Source organism: Hypanus sabinus, chromosome 10, assembly GCF_030144855.1.
Source record: "Hypanus sabinus isolate sHypSab1 chromosome 10, sHypSab1.hap1, whole genome shotgun sequence".
In the NCBI taxonomy this organism is placed as follows: domain Eukaryota; kingdom Metazoa; phylum Chordata; class Chondrichthyes; order Myliobatiformes; family Dasyatidae; genus Hypanus; species Hypanus sabinus.
The window spans coordinates 161,010,434-161,036,950 of record NC_082715.1 but is presented as its reverse complement, the minus strand read 5'-3'; the positions used below and the strand labels follow the sequence as shown (position 1 = coordinate 161,036,950).

At 45.9% G+C, this 26,517-nt stretch overlaps 2 protein-coding genes across 2 annotated transcripts in view; one reads left to right on the top strand and one right to left on the bottom strand.

The window, feature by feature from the left end:
* LOC132401287 (zinc finger protein 850-like) overlaps positions 1–24,546 on the top strand; it is a 33,070-nt gene extending 8,524 nt beyond the window's left edge. Inside the window, exon 3 of the mRNA XM_059983375.1 lies at positions 18,105–24,546. Coding sequence (XP_059839358.1) covers positions 18,105–19,106 — 1,002 coding nt within the window. The 3' untranslated portion in view covers positions 19,107–24,546. The remainder of the gene's footprint in view (positions 1–18,104) is intronic.
* Positions 1–26,517, bottom strand: part of LOC132401288 (zinc finger protein 214-like) — a 1,156,463-nt gene that overhangs the window by 1,014,561 nt on the left and 115,385 nt on the right. The window lies entirely within an intron of this gene.

Here is a 26,517-nt window from a genome sequence, read left to right as displayed (position 1 = left end):
CTGTCTGTACCCGTGACACAGGAAATCACATCACTGTCACTCTCCTGATAGTGTGTCTGACCTGCTCACCTCTGGGTATCCTCCCTCACCGAGCCTCTCTGTCAGTCACCATCTGTGAGATTATATAAAATACAATTAAAATGATCTACCAGGCAGCTCCCATACCCCTCCACCCCGGATGATGGTTTGCTGGTTAAAACTCTCTCTCCTCAGCCCATTCCCCATTCCCTTCTCCTTTGCAAACTCCAGATATGCCATCTGATCCAAATCCACTGTGTGGACATTTATATCTCAAAAGAGGATGCACAAACCCGTGTGGTTCTCTGATACAGAGGTCACTGACACCCCATACCCCACTTCCCAATCTGCACTCACAACCCATGATGGTGACGGCTCCTCCCAGACTCTGGGGCTTTGTGACAAACACAATGTTAACAGCAGCAAGATTAATCAGTAATTCACTTGGAGATAGAATTGTTGCTTCCTGAAAGGATACCCGAGCGTCCGATACATCCGAGCAGATCCTCCCCGTTTACAATTTTATTTGACCCGGGTCACGGAATGTCCGATCATCCCACTTTCTCACAATAGCAACCCCACACCCCCTCCCCCGACTACAGTCCCACACCCACAGTCCACCCATAACCTCTACCCACACACAGACCGATCCCCTTCACCCCAAACCCCCTCCCAGCTTGGGAACCACAACTAACTGATCCCACGGCCCTTCTGAATATCTGAATAAAAACGGGGTCAGTGAGGAGCAAGTATCTACGGTCCACACTGTCAGGGTGTTCAGTTTACCAGGAGACAGAGACTGCAGGGACGAGAGGTTTTCTGTTGACTGATACACTGTGTGGACCCCACTGGCAATTCTGGTGTTGTCGAGACAAACCCCACGCTGCCCGCTCCACCAACAACACGGCACAGCCGGACACAAAACAGGGGACTTTACATCACACAACACTGGATTTGGTGATGAAACCCGTGATTAATGTTGTCGTCCCACTGAAATCATCAGAAATGTCCATTAAGGTGCTTTTAAATGCGAGCGCTCCCCCACAGCTGATGTCACACAGACCCTCCCCACCAACACACCTGAAGTCATACATGGGTTCCCACACCGGGATCTGCCGTCACGTGCGTGGTGTCTCGCGTCACCCATGCTCTGGTGAGTTCGAGCTTTATCTGTTTAACGGCTGAGCTACTAATCACGTGACCACCCCCTCCCTCACTGCTTCAGGCGCTGCACTATTCCCATTAGTGCGCAGGAATGTCAATCACTGGTTACAACCAATGGTGGAAGCGGACAAACCGAGAGGGCGTTACCGCCACTGATTTCGTCTCCCGCTCTGGTGCCCACCTCCCATCAGAGCGGAACAAATCTCAAAGTAAATGTCCCACTTTTTGATTTATTTCCATTTCACTCCGAGGAAAGTTGGGGTGTTTCTGAAGCATCGCCTGCGACTGGTGTCTGATGTCTCACTGAGAGGTAGGAGGTGACCATTCAGCCTGTCGGCCTGATGCCGGCTCCCCAGGGTGGGGTTGGGGGGGATTTTATTGAAAGTATGAAGATGGTGTGAGGGGGCGGACAGGATGTTTGTCCCGATGGGGACAGGAGGGGCTCATCTGTGGAAGTGTCTGAGCCCACGGTGGTGGCAAGCAGAGGGATTCACCACACCGGGGGGGGCAAACACCGGCAGACGGTTGACCTGCAAGCGGGGCCAATGGTCCGGGCAAAGTGACAATTATTTGGGCTTTGTTGAGATTGTAGCTGGAATATGGTGTAAAATCCCTCTCCCCATACGAACACGGGTCATACAGACCAAACAACAAACTGCTGGAGGAACTCAGTGGGTCGAGCAGCCTCGGTGGAGGGAAATGAACCGTCAACATTTCGGGCCGTGACCCTCCCTCTGGACTGAGAGTGGACGGGAAATAGTCAGAGAAAAGAGGTGAGGGGTGGGGATGGGGCAAGAGCTGGGGAGTGAGAGGTAGATCCAGGTGAGGGGGGAGGTGGGAAGGTGGAAATAGTGACGGGGTGGGGGTGACTGGTTGGGGCAACACGGGGCTGCAGAAGATGGAAATTAATTACATAGAGGATTAACAAAGAGGTTAGAGAGTATTTGTTATAGAGAGTGCAATGATCCCTGGAGTGGTGGGTCATCATATGAAGAAAGATCAAATGCAATAACCCTTTCATTTAGAGAATCGAGGACTGAGAGGTGAACACATTGAAACACACAACATCATTACCGGTTGAACCAGGGATCCCAGTCTCTGAAAAAGGGGTTGGACTGTCCAGGACTGAGAAGAGGGGAAATGTCTCCACCGAGGGTGGTGAATGTCTATAAATCCCCACCACTGAGGGCAGTGAAGACTCAGTGATCATCCTCACATAAAACAGGTTGGCATATGTGTGGAGACCGAAGGGATCGAGGAAATGAGGATCAGGCAGAAAAATGTGGTTGAGAGGGGAGAGCAGCCACCATCTTGTTGACGGTTAGAGGGGCAGAATGGCCACAGATAGAAACGAGCAGAGAGATCGAATAGACCTGCGAGGTGATCTCAATGCACAGAGGTAGTGAGTGTCTGGAATGAGCTGTTCAATGTTTGCATAGTTGATTATCTACCTCGGGTTCAGTATTCTCACCGAGTTTGGAAATTCCCACTCACTGTCGTCTGTTTCTGACCAGCTGGAAATTAAAGAAACACTCAAGATGCTGGAGACCAGAAATTGTTTGAAGCCATTCCAACACAGGGTGTTGGAGCTGAAGCATTAATTTTGTTCCCCTCCACAGATATTCTTTATCCTTTGAGTGTTTCTTGTATTTGCAGTTTTTTAGAACATTTTGTTGGAATGATTTAAGTCTCCTGGGAAATGGACTTGTGTAGGACACACAATGTAATTCATTCTCTTACAGCAGAGAAACAGGGCTTTCGGCCCATCTAGTCTGTGCCATTCTCTGCCTGGACCCATCCAGACTATAGCTGTCAATACCTCCCTCATCGATGTACCCACACAAACTTCTCTTCAATGCTGCAATTGAACCTGGTTCCACATTCACATCACCTTCTGAGTGAAGTAAAGATCACAACGAACAGGGTTGTCTGAACAGATCAGTTCAGAACACTCCTGGATACCGGCTTCCAGAGAGAATACACTCACTCTACCACCACCCGCTGCCTTCTGTGAACAAGTCATTTCGGTATCCACAAAGCCAAGTTCCCCTGGGTCTATGCTCCCTGCCACCCTGACCTGGCCTAATTTGGGGAACATTATCAAAATTGTTACTAAAATCCAGTTGGCACTTCTGCATGAATTTCAGTAAATACTCCCGAACACCTTAAGTGCAGTGAACAGTGAAAAGATAAGCGCAGAATATATGAAAAAGTGAAAAAGAAAGGAAAAAAATGAAGATCCATTGGGACGCAGATTGAAATTCCGTGCTGTGTGTGCATTTCCACAGGTTTACCACCCTCTGACTAAAGTGATTTCTCTGCATCTCAGTTCTAAATGGTCTTCCCTCAATTCTGAAGTCCATGAATCTTGTCCTAGAATCCCCTACCATTGGAAATAACTTAAATATCTAATCTGTTCAGGCCTTTTCGCATTCGAAATATTTCAAAGAGATCCCCCTCATTCTCCTGAACTCCAGGGAATACAGCCCAATAGCTGCCAGACGTTCCTCATACGGTAAAGCCTTCATTCCCGGAATCATTCTCATGAATCTTCTCTGAACCCTCTCCAATGTCAGTATATCATTTCCAAAATAAGGAGGCCAAAACTGCACACAGTAGTCTGCCTTATAGAGCCTCACCACCGCATCCCTGCTCTATTTCTACACCTCCAGAAGTGAATGCCACATTGCATTCGCCTTCTTCACCACCGACTCAACCTTGAAGTTAACCTTTAGGGCATCCTGCACAACTACTCCCAAGTCTATTTGCATCTCTGCATTTTGAATTCTCTCCCCATCTTAATAGTAGTCTGTCCGTTTATTTCTTCCACCAAAGTGCAAAACCATACATTTTCCAACATTGTATTTCATTTGCCACTTTGCCCATTCCCAGAAACTATCTCAGTCTCTCTGCAGGCTCTCTGTTTCCTCAACACTACCTGCTCCTCCAAAATCTTTGTATCATCAGCAAATTTAGCCACAAATCCATTGATACTGTAATCCAAATCATTGACATACATCGTAAAAAGCAGCAATCCCAATACCGACCACCTTGGAACTCCACTGGTAACCAGCAGCCAGCCAGAATAGGATCCCTTTATTCCCACTCTCTGTTTTCTGCCGACTAGCTACGCTCCACCCATGCTAGTAACTTCCCTGTAATTCCATGGCCTCTTATCCCGCTAAGCAGCCTCTTGTGCAGCACTTTGTCAAATGATTTCTGAAACTCCAAGTACACTACACCTACTGCATCTCCTTTGTCTACCCAGCTTGTAATTTCCTTGACCAACTGCAGTAGGTTTCTCAGGCAGGATTTTGCTTTCAGGAATCCATGGACGCTTTGGCCTATCTTGTCATGTGTCTCAGGTACTCTGTAATCTCATACATAACAATCAATTCCAACAACTTCCCAACCATTGATGCCAGGCTAACAGGACTATAGCTTCCTTTCTTCTGCTTCCCACCCTTCTTAAATAGCGGATAACATTTGCAATTTACCAGTCATCCAGTACAACACCAGAATCTGTCGATTCTTGAAAGATCATTGTTAATGCCTCCACAGTCTCTCCTGTTACTTCCTTCAGAACCCGAGGGTGCATTCCATCAGGTCCAGGAGATTTATCCTCCCTCAGACCATTAAGCATCCTGAGCACCTTCTTTGTCGTAATTTTCACTGCACAAACTTCACTTCCCTAACACTCTTGAATGTTCGATATACTGCAGACATCTTCCACTTTGAAGACTGATGTCAGTTCCACTGCCATCTCTGCATCTCTCAGTACAATATCTCTGTTTTGTATTGGTCCTATATCTGCCCATGACTCTCTTTTACCTTTTGTATACTTAAAAATCTTTTAGTATCTTCTCTGATATTAGTCCCCTGCTTCCTCTCATAATTCATCTTTTTCTTCCGAATGACCTTCCTAGATTTCTTCTGCAAGTTTTTTAAAGTTCTCCAATCCTCTATCTTCCCACTAGCTCTGGCTTCCTTGTATGCCCTCTCCTTTGCTTTTACTTTAGCTCTGACTTCACTTGTCAGCCACGGTAGTGTCCTTCTTCCCTTTGAAAATTTCTTCTTATTTGGAAAAAAATCTGTTTTGCACTTCCCTCATTTTTTGCAGAAATTCCAGCCATTGCTGCACTGTTGTCCTTCCTGAAAATGTCCCTTTCCAGTCAACTTCGACCAGTTCCCCTCTCAAGCCATTGTAATTTCCTTTATTCCACTGAAATACTGACACATTGGATTTTATTTTTCCCTCTCAAATTTCAATGTGAACTCGATCACATTGTGATCACTGTTCCCCACAGGTCCCTTAAACTTAAGTTCCCTTACCACCTCCGGATCATTGCACAACACCCAAATTAGTACAGCCAATCTCCTAGTGGGCTCAACAATGAGCTGTTCTAAAAAGCCATCTTTTAGACATTCTACAAATTCTCTCTTTTGAGACCCAATACTGGCCTGGTTTTCCCAATTCACTTTCTTGTTAAAATCCCCAACGTCATCATGACATTGCCTTTCTGACACGCCTTTTCTATCTCTTGCTAAATTTGCAATCCACATCCCAGCTGCTGTTTGTAGGCCTGTATACAACTGTCATTCAGGTCCTTTTACCCTTACCATTTCTTAATTCAACCCATAGATATCTTTACACCGTCCAATCCTATGTCATCTCTTTCCAATGATTTAATATTATTTCTTATACACAGGGCTACAGCACTTCCTTTGCCTACTAACCTATCTTCCTAATACACCGTATATCCTTGGACTCCCAATAGCAGCCATTCTTTAGCCAAGTTTCACAGATGGCCACAATGTCATAGTTGCCAAACTATAGCTGAATTTCAAGATTGTCCATTTTATTCCTTATTCAAATACAACACTCTCAGTCCAGTATTTGTTGCTTTCTGTTTTAATTGCACCACAACTCTATTGCCCTGTAACTCACGCCACTGGTTTTGATTAAGTGTTATCTGTTGTCTGTTCTTTCTGTAATCTCTGTTGGATGCAATCTTTGATTGATTTCTGTGTTCCCCTTCCTCAATCCTATCACTCCAGTTCCCATCCCCCTGCCAAATTAGTTTAAACCCTCACTAACAGCTTTATTAAATGTGCCTGCCAGGATATTGGACACCTTTGGGTTCAGGTGTAACCCGTCCTTTTGGTACCGGTTGTACTTCCCCCAGAAGAGGCCCCAATGATCCAGGAATGTGAAACCATGCCCCCCCCCCCCCATACAAGTCTCTCAGCCACACATTAATAGGCCCTATCGTGCTGTTCCTAGCACATGGCGCAGGCAGCAATCCTGAGATTGCTACCCCAGTGGTCCACAGGGGTCTGTGTTGGAACGTTTCTGTTTATGTTCTATGTCAATGCATCGGATGACAGTACTGATGGTCCTGTGGTCAAATTTACGAATGAAGTCGAGTATTGAAAGAACTGGATAGAGAGGTCGTGGAGGGCTATAGTATCTGGTTATCCCAATGCCATAAATACAACTTAACTGTACAAACGATAGGTTTGCTCTGCTGCTTGAGATTCTAAATTGGAGAATGGCGCTTTATTCACAAAATCCACATAACCCACAGTGACTGTGCACTGATCCCAGCAATGGAACCCGCCGCTACAGCCCCACAGTGCACGATGTACTGAATGCAAAGCTACGGAATTGCATGTGAATAGCCTCCACTCCCCCAACTCCTCTCTTTCTGCGTCACCAGCAGACTGGGACATCTCACATCTCGCTGCCTCCGCCGGGACATTAAACTGTGAACAACTATGGTCAGGGACTGATCTCTGGGGAACTCCAAACGCTACCTCCTTCCAGTCTGAAAACGAACTACTCATCCAGCCACACACTACCGGCAGTTTATCGATCTCCAACGAGAAAGTCTAATCACCTACTCCTGAGGTTCAGTACCATTGCTGACTCTGAGTTTACCACCGTCAAATGCCAGGAGGGACATAATAATCAGAAAGTCTCCAGTCGCAGCCGTGTAAATAAAATGTGATCCTGGTGGGTGTGTGGCCATGCTCAGCACGCGAAGGAGACAGACAAACTGAGCCAAGTCACAGACTGATGAAGGGGAGGAATGATCCATTTTGATACAGAGAGGGGAGCAGAGAGTTTGATAATCTGCCTGATGCTTGAACTGTAGCCAGTTAGAAAATGAAGTCTTGTTCCTCCAAATTGTTTTGAGCTGTGACAGTTTTTGTCAGAATGCACCATGGAGACTAAACATATCTGAGTTGAAATATTGTCCTTCACCCACTGATGGGCTTTGTAAACTTTTAACAGGGTAGAAAAGTCAAAGGATTTGTGTATGGGAATCATAAACACAACAGCCCGTTAGTTCCGCTGTATCTGTCATTTCACCAGCGCCTGAATGCCACCGATCCTTGAATGTGGAGACGGAGATGCTGGAGAAGACAGCACCCCACTCGCTGCAAGGAGAGACCGAACACGTGTCCATGTCCGGGATCTGATTGGATACATTGTCATGACGTTGACAGCAGTGAGATGTCAATCACTGGCTCTCATTTTGGAAGGGATTCACTCTGCCATCGCAGATACACCAACAGCTTCGCACTGGGAAGCGGCCGTTCAGCTGCTCCGGGTGTGTGAAGAGACTCATTCAGTTAACCCACCTTGTGATGTTCCAGTGAGTTCAGTGTGAGCAAAGAGATTTTTTCAACGCACGCTGACTCTGCCAACGCTGTTGTTGCTGTACATTCAGCCCTGCGGGAGGGGATGTGGTGTCTGGGTCTGTGTGTCTGCTGGTAGGACACTGGTACAGAATACAATGGACATATTGACTGTGTATTTCAGTGTAACAGTTGTATTATAAATGTGCATCTGGATCTTGGGCTCATTGTGGGACTTGAATGTCTCTGCAGTCATTTTCACTCATTTCAAAGGACTGCGCTTCAGACAGCTGTGTTGTTGCAATGCCCTCTAAAGTCTGACAGCAGACTAGCGAGTGAATCCTCGATGGAGCAGAGTCAGAAACCAAAGAGTTGCCAGCCTGATCAGGGCTCTAGGGCTGCAGAAAGCGATGGGACCTAGAGTCTACAAAGAGGAGGAAGAAGAGGAATCAGACTAGCAGGATGTGGCTAAAGCTGAAAGACCAGAAACGTTTGGAAATTGGTTGATCGAAAATAAAAGGTGGTTAATTTCTGCAAAATATTGGTGGAAATCAACAGATCAGGCAGCAAATGTGAAGAGGAATAAATTGACAACGTTTAGGCCGAGCCCCTTCAGCATGTCCAGACTGCCGCTTAGTTGCTGCCTGAACTGCAGAGTCCCTCCAGCATTTTGTGCGGATGTGTCTACATTTCCAGCAACTGCAGAATATCTTGTGTTTTATATCTGCGTTTGTAAGAAGGTTCTACTTTGGCATTAGACACGCGGGAAGTTTACTGACGTTAAGTGTATTGTTTTATGGGAGCTGCTTTCTGCGTTGAAAGAGCTGCTGAGTTTTCACATGGAACCGGTGCTCGCAGAAACGTTCAATGGCACCGTGATTACCCAGAAAGCTCTGGGGCACAATTTTCGCCATCGCTGAAGCACCGATCGAATGCGCAGGCGTCAGGGTTCGGCCGGTCCCGAACATCGCGCATGCGCAGCACGCAGACGGCCTGGGGGAGTCGGTTCCAGGTAAGAGCTATTTTTCGGGGGGTGGGTAAGAGTGATCTCGCTCATAGTTTTCAACACCGACTGAGGGACCATTGCTATCGGCACCGGACACCGTGGCCCGCAACCCCGGGACAGTCCTGCTCTCGTCCCTCTCTCTCAGCCCCACGATCCGTACACGGGCCCCGGGGAGCTTCCGGCTGCTGAGGGAATGGGAACCGATGGGTCTCTCAGACAGAGCTGAGCTCCAGCTGTCTAAATGCAAGGATTAGGAACTCGGGAAAAGGGGACAAAATCTTTTACATCACCAGTTGGGAAAATCACCTTTGTTCTACCTCCCATCACAAACAAGAGAAAATCTGCAGATGCTGGAAATCCAAGCAACACACACAAAATGCCGGAGGAACTCAGCATTAGTATTCGTTTCCATAGATGCTGCCTGGCCTGCTGAGTTCGCCAGCATTTTGTGTGTGTTGCTTGTTCCACCCTCTCTTGTTCTGAACTTTTCTACCTGTGAGAACATGTTTTAACCCATTCTCTCTGGGTACATAATGATATGAAACACCTTTGCCCTGGGCAACAAGAAGCTTTCACATCACAAATGTGCCAGACTCCAATGAGACAGACTACTGTCCTTCCCTTCATATTCATTGGCATTGTCATCACTGAGTTCGCCACTGTCAGTCACTGGGGGAGGGTTCAGGGGAAATATTTATGTACAATACAGAAACTGGTGTTACCTGTGTATTGTGGCAATGCAAAAATTGCTGGAGAATTTGCAAGTAGGAAGAAATGGAGTGATATTTGGAAATCTGACTTTTTAAAGCATCCTTTAGCATGCAAATCACATATTGTGTGCAAAAGCTCTGGTGAGAAAATCCTTCATTACCCACTACAGGCCTGCTACATAGGTTGTGTGAGAGTGCAGATGAACTCGATCAAACCCAGAGGAGATCAAAATTCTTTTTTGACAGTGATTTGCTAGCTGTTAAAATGAATACCTCTCTATATAAAATTCAGTGTGCACATGTTGTTGACACCAGTTCAGAATTGCACAGCACAAGATTTTTGCGCACACTGATCATGACAAATTAGAGCGGATATTGGTGGGGAGACCTCCAGTGTCCTTGATTGTCCTCACCTACAAGATGTGCATCCAGCTGCAGCTTGTAACCCTGCACTTTAAGGGGTTGGAGCTGGAAATGGATGAATTCCAGATCATCCAGGGGTCACAGATGTGTCATGAACAGAGGTGAGTTACACCCAAGGTGTAGGACACCTGGGTGAGAGTCAGGATGGGGAATGAGGTTAAATGGCCATTGCAGAGTACTCTTGTGGCCATCCCACACCAAACTGTTGGGAGGATTACCTGGCAGAGGAAAGTCAAAGGGATGATGGGGTTTCATTAGTTAGGGCATTAAAGCTAGCAGGGGTGGGAGCCAGAGTGACAGAACAGATAATGGAGAGATTGAATTGAATTGACTTTATTACTTATATCTTCATATACATGGAGTAGAAATCTTTACATCTCCATCTAAATGTGCAACATATAGGAATTTATAATAAATAGTTTGCACATAGCACAGTCAATATAACAGAAATATATTGCATCAGTTTAAATCGAAGCAAGAGGCGAAGAGGGAAGAAGTAAAGACATCTTGGAGAGAAGCCTTTTTTTTAACTGGTCGGGGAAAGGAGGCTAGACTGCAGGCAGGAAGTTGAAAAGCAGGACTTTGAGGGTGGTATTGCTGCCTGTGCCATGTGCCAGTGAGGGTAAGAATAGGATGCTCTGGAGGATGAACATGTGGCTAAGGAACTGGTGTAGGGGGCAGGGTTTCAGATTTCTAGATTATTGGGACCTCTTCTGGGGGAAGGTGGGACCTGTACAAGAGAGACGGGTTACACCTGAAGTACAGGGGGAACCAATATCGTTGCAGGAAGGTTTGTTAGTGGTATTGGGAGGGGGTAAACTAAATGTGCAGGGGGATGAGAACCAGAGTAAATAGTGGAGCAGCATTAATAAATAAATAAATTGGAGTCCAGCCCTGTAGTTCAGAAGGTTTAGGGAAAGGAAGAGGAAGGCAGTAGTAATAGGGAACTCGATAGTGAGGGGAACCAATATCCTGGTGGGGAGATTTGCTAAGGCTGCTGGGGAGACTTTAAACTAGAATGGTCGGTGGGTGGGAATCAAATTGAAAAGATTAGGAGAGAGGAGGTTAGTTCACAAATAGAGAAAGCCTGGAGACAGTGTGTGAGGGAGGATAGGCAGGTTATAAAGCAGGGGAGCGCTCAGACTGAAAATGTGGGAGAAGTTAGTAAAGTTGTTTGAACCATTAGGGATAAACAGAGAGTAAGAGGTGGAGAATTTCTTAAATGCATTTACTCTAATGCTAGGAGCATTGTAAGAAAGGTGGATGAGCTTAGAGCATGGATTGATACCTGGAAATATGATGTTGTAGCTATTAGTGAAACATGGTTGCAGGAGGGGTGTGATTGGCAACTAAATATTCCTGGATTTCGTTGCTTCAGGTGTGATAGAATCGGAGGGACAAGAGGGGGAGGTGTTGCATTGCTTGTCAGAGAAAATATTACAGTGGTGCTCTGGCAGGATAGATTAGAAGGCTCATCTAGGGAGGCTATTTGGGTGGAATTGAGGAATGGGAAAGGTGTAGTAACACTTATAGGGGTGTATTATAGACCACCTAATGGGGAGCGAGAATTGGAGGAGCAAATTTGTCTGGAGATAGCAGATAATTGTAGTAAGCACAGGGTTGTGATAGTGGGAGATTTTAATTTTCCACACATAGACTGGGAAGCCCATACTGTAAAAGGGATGGATGGTTTGGAGTTTGTAAATTGTGTGCAGGATAGTTTTTTTGCAGCAATACATAGAGGTACCAACTAGAGAAGGGGCAGTGTTGGATCTCCTGTTAGGGAATGAGATAGGTCAGGTGACAGATGTACGTGTTGGGGTGCACTTCGGGTCCAGTGATCACAATGCCATTAGTTTCAATATAATTATGGAGAAGGATAGGACTGGACCCAGGGTTGAGATTTTTGATTGGAGAAAGGCTAACTTTGAGGAGATGCAAAAGGATTTAGAAGGAGTGGATTGGGACAATTTGTTTTATGGGAAGATGTAACAGAGAAATGGAGGTCATTTAAAGGTGAAATTTTGAGGGTACAGAATCTTTATGTTCCTGTTAGGTTGAAAGGAAAGGTTAAGTTTGAGAGAGCCATGGTTTTCAAGGGACATTGGAAACTTGGTTCGGAAGAAGAGAGATATCTACAATAAATAAAGGCAGCATGGTGTAAATGAGGTGCTCGAGGAGTATAAAGAATATAAGAAGAATCTTAAGAAAGCTAAAAGAAGATACGAGGTAGCTTTGGCAGGTAAGGTGAAAATAAATCCGAAGGGTTTCTACAGTTATATTAATAGCAAAAGGATAGTGAGGGATAAAATTGGTCCCTTAGAGAATCAGAGTGGACAGCTATGTGTGGAGCCAAGAAAGATGGGGGAAGATTTTGAACAATTTCTTTTCTTTGGTATTCACTAAGGAGAAGAAGTTTGAATTGTGTAAGGTAAGGGAAACAAGTAGGGAAATTATGGAAACTGTGACGATTAAAGAGGAGGAAGCACTGGCGCTTTTAAGAAATATAAAAGTGGATAAATCTCTGGGTCCTGACAGGATGTTCCCTAGGACCTTCAGGAAAGTTTGTGTAGAAATAGCAGGGGCTCTGACAGAGATATTTCAAATGTCATTAGAAACGGGGATAGTGCCGGAGGATTGGGGTATTGCTCATGTTGTTTCATTGTTTAAAAAGGGTTCTAAGAGTAAACCTAGCAATTATCGGCCTGTAAGTTTGATGTCAGCGGTGGGTAAATTAATGGAAAACATTCTTGGAGATGGTATATATAATTACCTGGATTGACAGGGTCTGATTAGGAACAGTCAACATGGATTTGTGCATTGAAGGTCATGTTTGTCAAATCTTATTAAATTTTTTGAGGAGGTTACTAAAAAAGTTGACAGGTAAAACGGGATGTTGTCTATATGGACTTCTGTAAGGCCTTTGACAAGGTTCTGCATGGAAAGTTAGTTAGGAAGGTTCAATCTTTAGGAGTTAATATTGAAGTAGTAAAATGGATTCAACAGTGGCTGGATGGGAGGTGCCTGACAGTAGTGGTGGATAACTGTTTGTCAGGTTGGAGGCCGGTGACTAGTGGTGTGCCTCAGGGATCTGTACTGGGTCCAATGTCGTGTGTCATATACATTAATGATCTGGATGATGGGGTGGTAAATTAGATTAGTAAGTATGCAGATGATACGAAGATGGGCGGCGTTGTAGATAATGAAGTAGGTTTTCAAAGCTTGCAGAGAGATTTAGGCCAGTTAGAAGAGTGGGCTGGAAGACGGCAGATGGAGTTTAATGCTGATAAGTGTGAGGTGCTGCATTTTTGTAGGAATAATCCAAATAGGACATACATGGTAAATGGTAGGGCATTGAAGAATGCAGTAGAACAGTGTGATCTAGAAATAATGGTGCATAGTTCCCTGAAGGTGGAATCTTATGTGGATAGGGTGGTGAAGAAAGCTTATGGTATGCTGGCCTTTATAAATCAGAGCATTGAGTATAGGAGTTGGGATGTAACGTTAAGATTGTACAAGGCATTGATAAGGCCAAATTTGGAGTATTGTGTACAGTTCTGGTCACCAAACAAAATAGAGAGAGTACAGAGGAGATTTACTAGAATTTTACCTGGGTTTCAGTACCTAAGTTACAGGGAAAGGTTGAACAGGTTAGGTCTTTATTCTTTGGAGCGTAGAAGGTTGAGGGGGGACTTGATAGAGGTACTTAAAATTATGAGGGGGATAGATAGAGTTGACGTGAATAGGCTTTTTCCATTGAGAGTAGGGGAGATTCAAACAAGAGGACATGATTTGAGAGTTAGGGGGCAAAAGTTTAGGGGTAACACGAGGGGGAATTTCTTTACTCAGTGGTAGCTGTGTGGAACGAGCTTCCAGTAGGAGTGGTAGAGGCAGGTTCGATATTGTCATTTAAAGTAAAATTGGATAGGTGTATGGACAGGAAAAGAATGGAGGGTTATGGGCTGAGTTCAGGTCGTTGGGACTAGGTGAGAGTAAGCGTGTGGCATGGACTAGAAGGGCCAAGATGGCCTGTGTCCGTGCTGTGATTGTTATATGGTTATATGAATTAATCAGTCTGATGGCCTGGTAGGTGATGTCCTGGAGCCTGTTGGTCCTTTTGCTGTGGTACTGTTTTCTGGATGGTAACAGCAGGGACAGTTTGTGGTGGTAGTGAATTGGGTCCCCAATATCCTTTGGACCCTTTTTACACACTTGTCGCTGTAAGTGCCCTGAAAGTGGAAAGTTCACATCTACAGATGTTCTGGGCTGTCCGCACCAGTCTTTGCAGCAAAGAGTCCTGAGATTGAGGGAAGTACAGTTCCTATGATGCAGTGATGCAGCAAGTCAGGATGCTCTCAATTGTCCCCTTGTAGAAAGTTCTTAGGATTTGGGGGCCCATCCCAAACTTCTTCAGCAGTCTGAGGTGAAAGAGGTACTGTTGTACCTTTTTCACCACACAGCCGATATGTACAGACCACATGAGTTCCTCGGTGATGTTTATGCCGAGAAACTTAGAGCTGTTCACCCTCTCAACCCATAGTGGTTAGCCTGTCTCCATTCCTCCAGTTGTCCACAATTAGTTCTCTTGTTTTTGTGACAATGAGGGAGAGTTTGTTTTCTTGACACCAGACAGATGTTGTTCAGACCTCAGACAAAGTCAACAATCAAATGGTTGAGCATGGTGCGATGAATGAGCTGAGCTGTGTATATCACAATGCAAGAAGCATTGTCGGAAAGCCAGATGAGCCCAGGGCATGATATTATGATATTGTGGCCATTACTGGGATTTGGTTGCACCCAACAGTCTGAGGGATTTAGAGAAACAAATTTGTAGAGAGGTCGCAGACTATGCCAAGAAACAAAAGTTGATATGGTAAGTGATTTTAACTTTCCATATATTGACTGGGACTCCCATACTGTAAAAGGACTCAATGGGGTAAAGTTATCAAATGTGCCCTTAATCAGTACATAAAATTTCAGACATAGAGGTGTGCAGTAAGCTATTAGGAAATGACCCAGAGCTAGTGACAGAAATTAATGTAGGGGAACACTTTGTATCTAGTGATGGTAATGCCATGAGATTCCAAGCAAATAGAGAAAAATAGGGCTGGACCTCTCTTGTGATTCTAAACTGCAGAAAGGTCATTTTATGGTATTTACAAGGTTTTGACAAGTGTGGATTGGGACAGGCTATTTTCTGACAAAGGAGTACTTGAGACCCCAGATATTTTGTTCCTCTAAATGGCTCAGACTGTTGGGTGCTACCAAGGCTCATTAATGACTACAATATCATATTTCCACACCCTGACCTCATCTGACTTTCTTTAGTTGTCTTCTGTTGGTTTCTAAAAGCTTCCCAATGTTTTTTACTCTATTATTTGCCTCTCTTTGGCTTTGGCTTCTCATTTCAGCCACAGATGTGTCCTCCTGCCTTTTCAATGCTTCCACTTCTTTGGGATGTGTCTTTCACTCAGTTCCCGAATTACTCCCAGAAACTCCAGCCACTGCTGATCCATCACCATTCCTACCGGTTTCCCTGTCCAATCAAGTTTGGCCAGCTTCTCTGTCACAGAAACATGGGGAAGGTCAATACAGAAACATGCCCACTCCGGATGATCAGAATGGTGATCCAAATGAAGAGACAGAAGAGATGGGGGAGATTTTAAATAGTATTCTTGCATCTGTGTTTACTCAGGAGATGGACACAGAGTCTATAGAATGAGGCAAAGCAGCATCAACTTCATGGACTCTGGGCGGATTACAGAGGTGGAGGCATTTGCTGTCCTAAGGCAAATTAGCATGGATAAATCCCCAGCGCCTGACAAGTTGTACCCTGGGACCCTGCGGAAGACAAGTGCAGGAATTGTCGGGGCCCAAGCTCAGATATTTGAATCGTCCTCAGTGACAGCTGAGGTACTGGAGGATCGGAGGACAGCCAATGTTGTTCTGCTGTTCAAGAACGGCTCTAAAAATAAACTAGGAATTTATACATTGGTGAGCTTGACATCAGTAGTGGGAAAGTTATTGGAACGTGTGTGCAGAGACCGGATATATAAGTATTTGGATAGATGTGGACTGATTAAGGATAAACAGCATGGGTTTGTGCATGGTAGGTCATGTCAAACCAATCTTATAGAGTCTCTCGAGGAAATCATCAGGAAAGTGGATGAAGGCAAGGCAGTGGATGTTGTCTACATGGACTTCAGCAAGACACTTGACAAAATCTCATATGGGAGATTGGTCAAGAAGGTTCAGTCACTCAGCATTCAAGATGAGACAGTAAATTGGATGAGACACTGTCTCTGGGAGAAGCCAGAGTGTGGTAGCAGATGGTTGCCTTTCTGTCCAGAGGCCTGTGACTAGTGGTGTGGCATAGGGATCGGTGCTGGATCTGTTGTTGTTTGTCATCTATATCAGTCATCTGGATGATAGAATGGTTAACTGGATCAGCAAATTTGTGGATGAAACCAAGACGTTTAATGGAATGCGAGGAGACTATCGGCTTGCAGTGCAAACTGGACCTGCTAGAAAAATGGGTTGAGAAATAGAAAATGGAATTTAATGGATACAAGTGTGAGGTGTTGTACTTTGATAGGACCTACCAGAGTGGGTCTTACACAGTGACTGGTCGGACACTGAGGAGTGTTGTAGAAGAAAGGGATCTGGGAATACAGGTCTATATTTCACTGAAAGTGGTGTCACAGTTCGATAGGGACCGAAAGAAATATTTTGTCACAATGGTCTTCATAAACCAAGTACTGAGTTTAGGAGAAAGTTGGCATAGATAGGGTAAATGCAAGCTGACTTTCTCCACTGAGATCAGGTGGTACGACAATCAGAGGCCATGGGTTAAGTGTGAAAGGTGAAATTTTAAGGGGAACATGAGGGGAAACTTCTTCATACAGACGATCATCCGGGTGTGGAATGAGCAGCCAGCACAAGTGGTGCATGCGAGCTCGAGTTCAACATTTAAGAGGTTTGCATAGATACCTGGATAGTGAGGGAATGGGAGTGGGCAGTTTAAATAGTTCAGCACAAATTAGAAGGCCCAAAGGGCCTGTTTCTGTGTTGTACTTTTCTATGACTATGACAAGAACCTGAAATAATACTAATATTTACTCTAAGTCCTTTTAACAGCTGTGCGGACCAACCATTCATCTCAGCAGGAAGTTTTTATATGGTGTTAAAACTATGGCACTTTATATTAACAGTACATAAAAGAAAATCCCAGCTGCACATCAACAAAGGCTATTTGCGTGAGAGTGTTTCAGTTACTGTGGGGCCAGGCACTCGTGCAGCTCAGTGGGAACAGGGAATAATACCAATAGAGTCAAAGTGAGCCAGGTCACAGATTGGAGACGGCAGAAACATAGAAAAAAACCTACAACATAATACAGGCTCTTAGACCCTATTGGATCCGACTCCGCCACCATTGCTGGCAGTCCATTCCATACACTCACCACCCTCTGCGTAAAAAAAAAACTTACCCCTGACATCTCCTCTCTACCCATTCTTATAGAGACAGGAAGAGCATCAGAGAGTTTGATGGTCATTCCAAATACCAGCACTGTGCCCAGTTAGAAGATGATTTCTCTCTCCAACTTGGGTTGAACCTCACTGTAACAGTATGATGCGTGATCACACCTTGACAACTGAAGTGATCTCATCTGAAATGTTGTCGTACATCCATTGATGGATTTTGTAAATCTCTTTACAGGTTAAAAATGACAAGGAATTTGTCTATGGGAATCTCGAACACAACACGCCAGTTTTGCTGTCTCTGTTCAGATATTTAAGAAGTGGAGCAAGGGATTCACTTGATCATCCTTCCTTCTCAGACTGTGGTGAGGGGTTCAGTCGATCATCTGACCGAACTGGCATGCCCGTCATTTTACACAGGGGAAAGGCGGTTCATCTGCTCAGACAGTGGGAATGGATTTAGTCAGTCATTTCAACTGAAGGTATATCAGCAAGTTCACACTGGGATAAGGCCATTCACCTGTTCTGTGTGTGAGAAGGGATTCAGCTGGTCTTCCCACCTGTGGACACACCAGTCAGTTCACACTGGACAGAGGCTGGTCATCTGCTGAATTTGTGGGGAAGGATTCACTCGGTCATCTGACCTAATGGCTCACCAGCGAGTTCACACCAAGGAGCGGCCATTTACCTGCTCGGACTGTGGGAAGGGATTCATTTCATCATCTCAACTGAAGGTACATCAGAGAGTTCACACTGGGGAGCGGCCGTTCACTTGCTCGGACTGCGGGAAGGGATTCACTCAGTCATCCAACCTACTAGTACACAAGTCAGTGCACACTGGAGAGAGGCCGTTCACCTGCTCAGACTGTGGGAAGCGATTCACTTGCTCATCTAAACTGAAGGTACATCAGAGAGTTCACACTGGGGAGAGGCCATTCATCTGCTCAGTCTGTGGGAAGGGATTCACTCAGTCATCCACTCTAATGGCACATCAGCGAGTTCACACCGGGGAGCGGCCATTCACCTGCTCGGACTGTGGGAAGGGATTCACTTGCTCATCCCAACTGAAGGTACATCAGAGAGTTCACACTGGGGAGAGGCCATTCACCTGCCCAGACTGTGGGAAGGGATTCACTCAGTCATCTCAACTGCTAGCACACCAGTCAGTTCACACTGGGGAGAGGCCATTCACCTGCTCAGACTGTGGGAAGGGATTCACTCAGGCATCTCACCTACTGAGACACCAGTCAGTTCACACAGGGGAGCGGCCATTCACCTGCTCAGACTGTGGGAAGGGATTCACTCAGTCATCCGAACTACTGTCACACCAGTCAGTTCACACTGGGGAGTGGCCATTCACCTGCTCAGAGTGTGGGAAGGGATTCACTAGGTCATCTAATCTGCTGGCACACCAACGAGTTCACACTGGAGAGAGACCGTTCACCTGCTGTGAATGTGGGAAAGGATTCACCCGATCATTTCATCTATTGATACACCAGCGAGTTCACAGTGGGGAGAGTCCGTTCACCTGCTGTGAATGTGGGAAAGGATTCATGTGGTTATCTCATCTACAGAGACACCAGCGAGTTCACACTGGGAAGAGGCTGATCTCCTACTCAGACTTTGGGAAGAGATTCTCTCAACCAAATGTCCATCATTGAGTTCACACTGGGGAGAGGCCGTTCATCTGCTGTGAATGTGGGAAGGGATTCACTCAGTAATCTAACCTTGTGACACACTACCGGGTTCATACAGGAGAGAAAGTTTCAATAAGCTGCATGTTGGATATTTGTCCATCACTGTTGCTGAATGCAATTTCGAGAGTGACTGTCGATGCTGAACTCTGCAATTATTGCTGCTGCTCACCACACCCAGTTCTGCACCCTGGTCACTGGGCACGGGAGGAGTTTCTTCTGCTGCACGTTCACCTTTCATGGGACTGAAGTTTAGTATTCTGGATCTGAGACAAATAAATCAGTTCTATTTTAAACTCTGGTACTTAGTGAATTTATAACACACCTAGTGTACAGTGGAGAGTCAACTCAGGCCAGCTGGACCCTGCCAGTGATTCTGTTCCACGATGGTCCGTTTAAATCCTCCTCTGTTGTTCCCCTCTCGCTCTCCCTGTGGTGATGGGTTCCAAACAGTCAGCACTCTATGGGTGAAGAGGTTTCCCTTGAATTCTCTGCAGACTGAAGAAGTCGAGCTGACTGCAGTTCTGTCTGAGATGTTCTTCGCCCCTCTAATCTCTGGGCCGATGGAGAATGACACTAGGAGTTAACCTTCTTATTCACAACTCATTTCCACATTATGGGTCATTTTCCCTGCTTCTAAAGGGTTGTTCGAAAACACCCCTGTCCTCTAAAGACTGAAAGCAAAATGGAAAACCATCAGTTGGATGTTCAACGGAGCAGAGTCAGAAACCAGAGGTGGATCTGCACAGGGCAGAGTTTGGGGCTCTGGACGATGGTCGGGGTAAGAACATATGATGAGGAGAAGGGAATCAGCAGCGGGGCGTGGCAACGAATGACAGAGTAGCAAAACTTGGAAGCTGATTGACAGAGACAATCTTTTGTTTGTCTGACTGATGACACAAACAATACCTGTGGTGAGGTGCTTCACTAGTCTAGGAACAAGTGTGTGTTGGGAATGGTTTTATCTATTGAGGGAGTTGTTCCTGCTTGTTTATCCTGTAATATTATATCCAGATGGTTATTATGGATTGTTCTATCTGAAATAATGTATTGATTATCTATAATTTGTAAGATTTTGACTCTAAAACTGGATCAGGCTTGAATTTATGGTGCCTTTATGAAGTTATGGTGGTCATGAGTTTAAAGCAGGATTTTGGTGAATGATATTTGCCACTTGATTGTACCTGTGTAAGTAATCAGATTGAGTTAAATTGCTGCAGGATCCTGGAAAGTGTTGGATAGCATCTGTTTTAACTCAGCATTTTCTGCATTTATCACCTTGTTTGTTAGTCTTTTATGTATTTTTGATAATTTTTATGTTAACCACCCTGTCCTGTATTTTCACAAGGAATCTCTCTTTCTGCAAAGATGTCTCCCACTTTGAGTCGGGCATTCGATGCTTCCTTGACAAACATCTCTGCTCAGGTCATTGGGATGTCTCCCATGGAGGGTTATACTCATTCCACTGGTTAACGTTTTCTACCACAGTGATGATTCACTTTTCTGAGTTGGCCTCTCATTTCAGTTTTCTTCATATCACAATTGCACCTGCATGCATGGAGTGTTGAATCCTGCTTATTTTATACATTTAGGAGTTTTATCTGACTGTTGTGTCAGTTTTTATTGTCTGTAATTCCTCATCCTCCTCCTGCCCTAAGTAATGTTGATCTAAGTATGTTTCAGTGTAAATACTGTTTTCTAAATTTGTCATTTCAGTAGCTTTTATTCTTTGTAAGTTTTCCAAATCAGAATGGAACCAAGGTATTTTTCCTAAAGAAGACATTAACATGGTTATAGCGAAAGTGTTTATTCCTGTTGTGTTTATCATCCTATTGAGTTCTGCTTGGCAGATTTCCGTAAGGCTTGCAGTAAATTTTGTCAAACGTTTTCACTATTTGACGCTATTTTCTATTTTCTTGCCTGTCCATATTCTAGATATCTCGGTATCAAGTGTCCTGATGAGTGGTCTTGGCCTGAAACATTTATTCCCAACCAAGCCTGACTTGCTGAGCTCCTCCAGCACATTCTGTGTATTCCTTTAGATTTCCAGTACCTGCACTATCTCTTGTGTCCCATATACTTGTATGTTTCTCTGAAGGATAGAGTTTGATAGATTCTTCATTGGTCAGGGCATGAAAGGATACAGGGAGAACGGAGGAGATTGGGGCTGAGAGGAAAATTAGATTAGCCATGATGAGATAGCAGAGCAGATTCGATGGGCCAAATAACCGAATCTTGCTCCTACATCCTATGCTCTTATGCTTCTTATACATCTCCCTTCTTCCTTTGCTGACCCCCTACATTTCATACTCTGACATCACCTTCCCCCCAGAAAAACATGCCAATAATTCAAGAGTATCGGGAAAAGTGAGTATAGATGGTATTACTGAGAAGAGAATGTGCTTTGGAAGCTGAAAGGCCTGAAGGTAGATAAGACTCCTGACCCAGCTGTGAGCACCCCAGTGTTCAGAAAGGGGTGGTTGAAGAGTTTGTGCAGGCATTAGAGTCATAGAACACTCTGCAGCCTTATCCCAACATACCCCTTGCATTCAGGTACCCATCCAAACTGCTCTTAAATGTTGAAACCGACCCTGCCACTTGCTCTGGCATCTCATTCCATATTCTCACTGCCTCTGAGTGAAGAATTTCCCTCCCCCCCCCCCCCCCACCCACCATGTTTCTCTTAAAGACTGGGTAATGAGCTTTCAAGAATCACTAGATTTGGGAATGGTTCTGGCGGACTAGAACGTTGTAAATGTCAGAAGGGAGGGAGGCAGAAGAAAGGAAACAACAGGACAGTTAGTCTGACCTCAGAGGTTGGAGTCCATTCGAGACAGTTTTTCGGGGTACTTGGTGTTGCAGTCAGCATGGTTTCCTTCAGGGGAAATCTTGTTTGAGAAATCTGTTAGAATTCTTTGATGAAATAACAGGCAGGATAGACAAAGGAGAGACAGTGGAAGTTGTTTGCAGAATTTTCAGATGGTCTTTAACAAGATCTTGAAGCTGCTAAACAAGATTACGGGAAAGGTACGACCATCGATCAGAGATTGGTTTACTGACAAACAGCCAGAACAATGCGAGCCTATTCTGTCTGCTGCAGGTAGTTAATGGTGTTCTGCTGGGGTCAGTATTGAGATCACTTCTTTTCATGTTAGCTATCGACGATTGGATGAGACAATTGATGGCCTGGTGACCAACTTTGCAGTTGAAATGAAGGTAGGTGCGGGGCAGGTAGATTAGAGTACGACAGGTGTGTGCAGAAGGACTCGGACAGGTTTGGAGAACAGGCAGTGAAGTGGCAGATTAATTACAGTGTAGGGACTGTGGCCTCGTGTCAGGGACTCAGGTTCACTCAGCATAATGTTGCATGAACGTTATTAGCAAAACATTCTGATACCACACGGGTTTCATTTTGTTTCAGACATTACCATTTTGGTACTACAAGTAATGTACATTTCCACGGTGGTGGGGAAGTGTCCCAACGCCCCTCGCCATCTCTAAAAACCCTTTAAACCCCTACACCACTCTCCATTTCTGTAAAACCCTCCAACCCCGACAGCACTCTCCATCTCTGCTAAACCCTCCACCATCCGCCCTGGTGCATTCAGGCGACAGCTGACCTGAGGATGACACTCCCGGTGGCAGCTGGCAGGGCTCATCAAACACCTTCACACTTTCTCTGTAAACTTACCGATCTGCAGGTCTATCTTGACTAAACCTCTTCCCACTTGACTCCTGTACAGAAGCTATTCCCTTTTCTCAGTTCCTTCGTCCCCACCATATCTGTTCACAGGGTGAGATTTTCCTTTCCCGGACACCAGAGATGGTCTCCTCCTTCACACAATGTGTTTCCCTTCCTCCACCATTGATGCTGATCTCAGTCCAATCGGTTCTATCCCCTGAAGATCTGCCTTCACTCCATCTTACAGTCACCTTAACATTGACAGAGTCCCTCTTGTCCTCACCTGCAGCCCCATGAGCCTCCACGTCCAAGGCATCATCCTCCACAACTCTCATCTCCAACGACCTTTATCCCACCACCCCACCGCCAGCCTTCTGCTTTCCACAGAGATTTCCCTGTCCATTCACCCCTCCCCACTAGTCACTTTCTTGGAACATGTCCAATGTAGAATGGGAGACAGCTTTATTGAGCACATTCGTTCCCTCCGCAACGAACTGTATTTCCTGATGACCAACCATTTAAAATCCACTCTTCATCCCAATTCTGACATGCTGGTTCATTGTTCCAACAAGGCGAGGCCACTCTCTGGTTGGAGGATCAGCACCTTATGTTGCATCTGAGTCACCTCCAACTTGACGTCGTGAGCATCCATGTCTTTAACTTCCAGCTCAACCTCTGTTCCCTCTCCCATTCTCTCGCCTCCTATTTCTCGCTGGTGCCTCCTCTCCTGCCCTTTCTTCCATGCTGTCAGGTTCCTACTTTCCAGCCTTTTCCAAGCAATTGCGAAATGAGTAAACTTGTCGGTGCGGAATTTTTATCAGCTTTAGCTGAGATTGAATAAGAATAATCAACATGCGATTCTACTGGAGTGAATGCAGAAGAGAGTCAACACGCAATTCGATCGGATGGACATTGATTAGAAATCAGGAAGTGAGGTGAAGCAGACTAGGCGTCGGAGGAATGAGCTGTGGTGTTAAACATTCCTCCAGAACATTGTTGTCTAATGTGATGGACAAGTGCAAGCTTTACTGTAAGTTCACGTTGACTTTCTTTCATTTAATTCCAATGCAAAGGACTAAAGTAACAAACGAGTAAAATTTTTCCCTTTCTCATGTCTGAAAGGGCTCTGGCAGTGACAATGGCGGGAATGTGGTGGAAAACTAAACATAAAAGGTGGGATGAGCTTAAGGATTGGTTGGAGTGGAGGTGGCGGGGTGCGGGTGTCGGAGAGTCTGTTCCTGTGTTGTGTTTCTCTCGGGCTCAAAACCGGATTTACTCTTCCGCTGCCACCTTCTCCGATGTCCGCCAGCTCTGTAGAGTCAAGATCAAAAACATTGCGGCCACCTCCGAGAAGAGCTGAGATATGTTGTTTGTTAACTAGTTGAATAATTGTCGTGAGCGGATACTTCACTGCACTGACGAACAGCTCTCTGAACTTGGACTGAGTTACCCCATAAATAAACGTGTTTATGCAGCAATCTAATATCATCAGCAAGTCTCTGGTGTGTTGGAAAATGTATTCAGAATCGCTGTAATTGTTTGGATCCAGTCCGGCAATGGTGTAATAAAGGAATCCGGTAACATTCACCGACCACAGGATGATGAAGCTTCCGGAGATGGTGAGGAGTAAGATCACAGACCTCCTCCTGCTCTCCATTTCCGGGTCACTGCGGTTCTCCGCCTTGCTCTGTCCCCTCAGCCCTTTACGGACCCAACTGGTCACCAAAATGTGTCTGACCGTCAGAGTGTTGAGCAGCAGTATTAACACGAATGGGAGTGATGCCATTAGGACGGGAGAAAGCCGGTCATATCCCACCCACCCGGGATCTGTTCAGCAGCCCTGTATTTCAATACAGTCTCAGGGTATATTGTCAACCGCTTTCACAGGACGATGTTTAAAGAATTCCAAAGGAAAAAGCCTGTTGTCAGATCCACGGCCACAGTTTTCCTGGTGTAATATTTTATTTTCCACTTCTGGGAACTAATTGCGACAAACCGGTCAAAGGTAAAGCTGACGGTGAACCAGACAGAACGGGCTGTGGCTACCTCCCCCAGGGCAGAGATCACACTGCACACGGGGGTGATGTCCAGGAAAGTCCCGGGGAAATATTAATAACTGAGCCGCCTCAATATGACCACAAACACAGTAGTCAGCAGATCGGCCACCAGGTAGTGAGTGGTACGGGTGGATGGGCCGCACTTTCCCCGGGACAGGATCACAATCGCCACCAAATTCACTGGAGAGAGAAAGTGAAGGAGAGTAGTCATTGACATCGACAGTGATCCAGTCTCGTTGGATCAGACTGTCCGGTCCCGCTCTTTCCAGGGACAGTGATCCCGTCTCATAGGTTCAGACTGTCCGGTCCTGCTCTTTCCATGGACAGTGATCCCGTCTCATAGGTTCAGACTGTCCGGTCCCGCTCTTTCCAGGGACAGTGATCCCGTCTCATAGGTTCAGACTGATCCCGTCTCATAGGTTCAGACTGACCGGTCCCGCTCTTTCCAGGGACAGTGATCCCGTCTCATACGTTCAAACTGTCCGGTCCCGCTCTTTCCATGGACAGTGATCCCGTCTCATGGGTTCAGACTGTCCGGTCCCACTCTTTCCATGGACAGTGATCCCGTCTCATAGGTTCAGACTGTCCAGTCCCGCTCTTTCCATGGACAGTGATCCCGTCTCATAGGTTCAGACTGACCCGTCCCGCTCTTTCCATGGACAGTGATCCCGTCTCATAGGTTCAGACTGACCGGTCCCGCTCTTTCCATGGACAGTGATCCCGTCTCATAGGTTCAGACTGTCCGGTCCCGCTCTTTCCAGGGACAGTGATCCCGTCTCATAGGTTCAGACTGTCCGGTCCCGCTCTTTCCAGGGACAGTGATCCCGTCTCATAGGTTCAGACTGTCCGGTCCCGCTCTTTCCAGGGACAGTGATCCCGTCTCATAGGTTCAGACTGTCCGGTCCCGCTCTTTCCAGGGACAGTGATCCCGTCCCATAGGTTCAGACTGTCCGGTCCCGCTCTTTCCATGGACAGTGATCCCGTCTCATAGGTTCAGACTGTCCGGTCCCACTCTTTCCATGGACAGTGATCCCGTCTCATAGGTTCAGACTGTCCGGTCCCGCTCTTTCCATGGACAGTGATCCCGTCTCATAGGTTCAGAATGACCAGTCCCGCTCTTTCCAGGGACAGTGATCCCGTCTCATAAGTTCGGACTGACCGGTCCCGCTCTTTCCATGGACAGTGATCCCGTCTCATAGGTTCAGAATGACCAGTCCCACTCTTTCCATGGACAGTGATCCCGTCTCATAGGTTCGGACTGACCGGTCCCGCTCTTTCCATGGACAGTGATCCCGTCTCATAGGTTCAGACTGACCGGTCCCGCTCTTACCATGGACAGTGATCCCGTCTCATAGGTTCAGACTGACCGGTCCCGCTCTTTCCAGGGACAGTGATCCCGTCTCATAGGTTCAGACTGTCCGGTCCCGCTCTTTCCATGGACAGTGATCCCGTCTCATAAGTTCAGACTGTCCGGTCCCGCTCTTTCCAGGGACAGTGATCCCGTCTCATAGGTTCAGACTGACCGGTCCCGCTCTTTCCATGGACAGTGATCCCGTCTCATAGGTTCAGACTGTCCGGTCCCGCTCTTTCCAGGGACAGTGATCCCGTCTCATAGGTTCAGACTGTCCGGTCCCGCTCT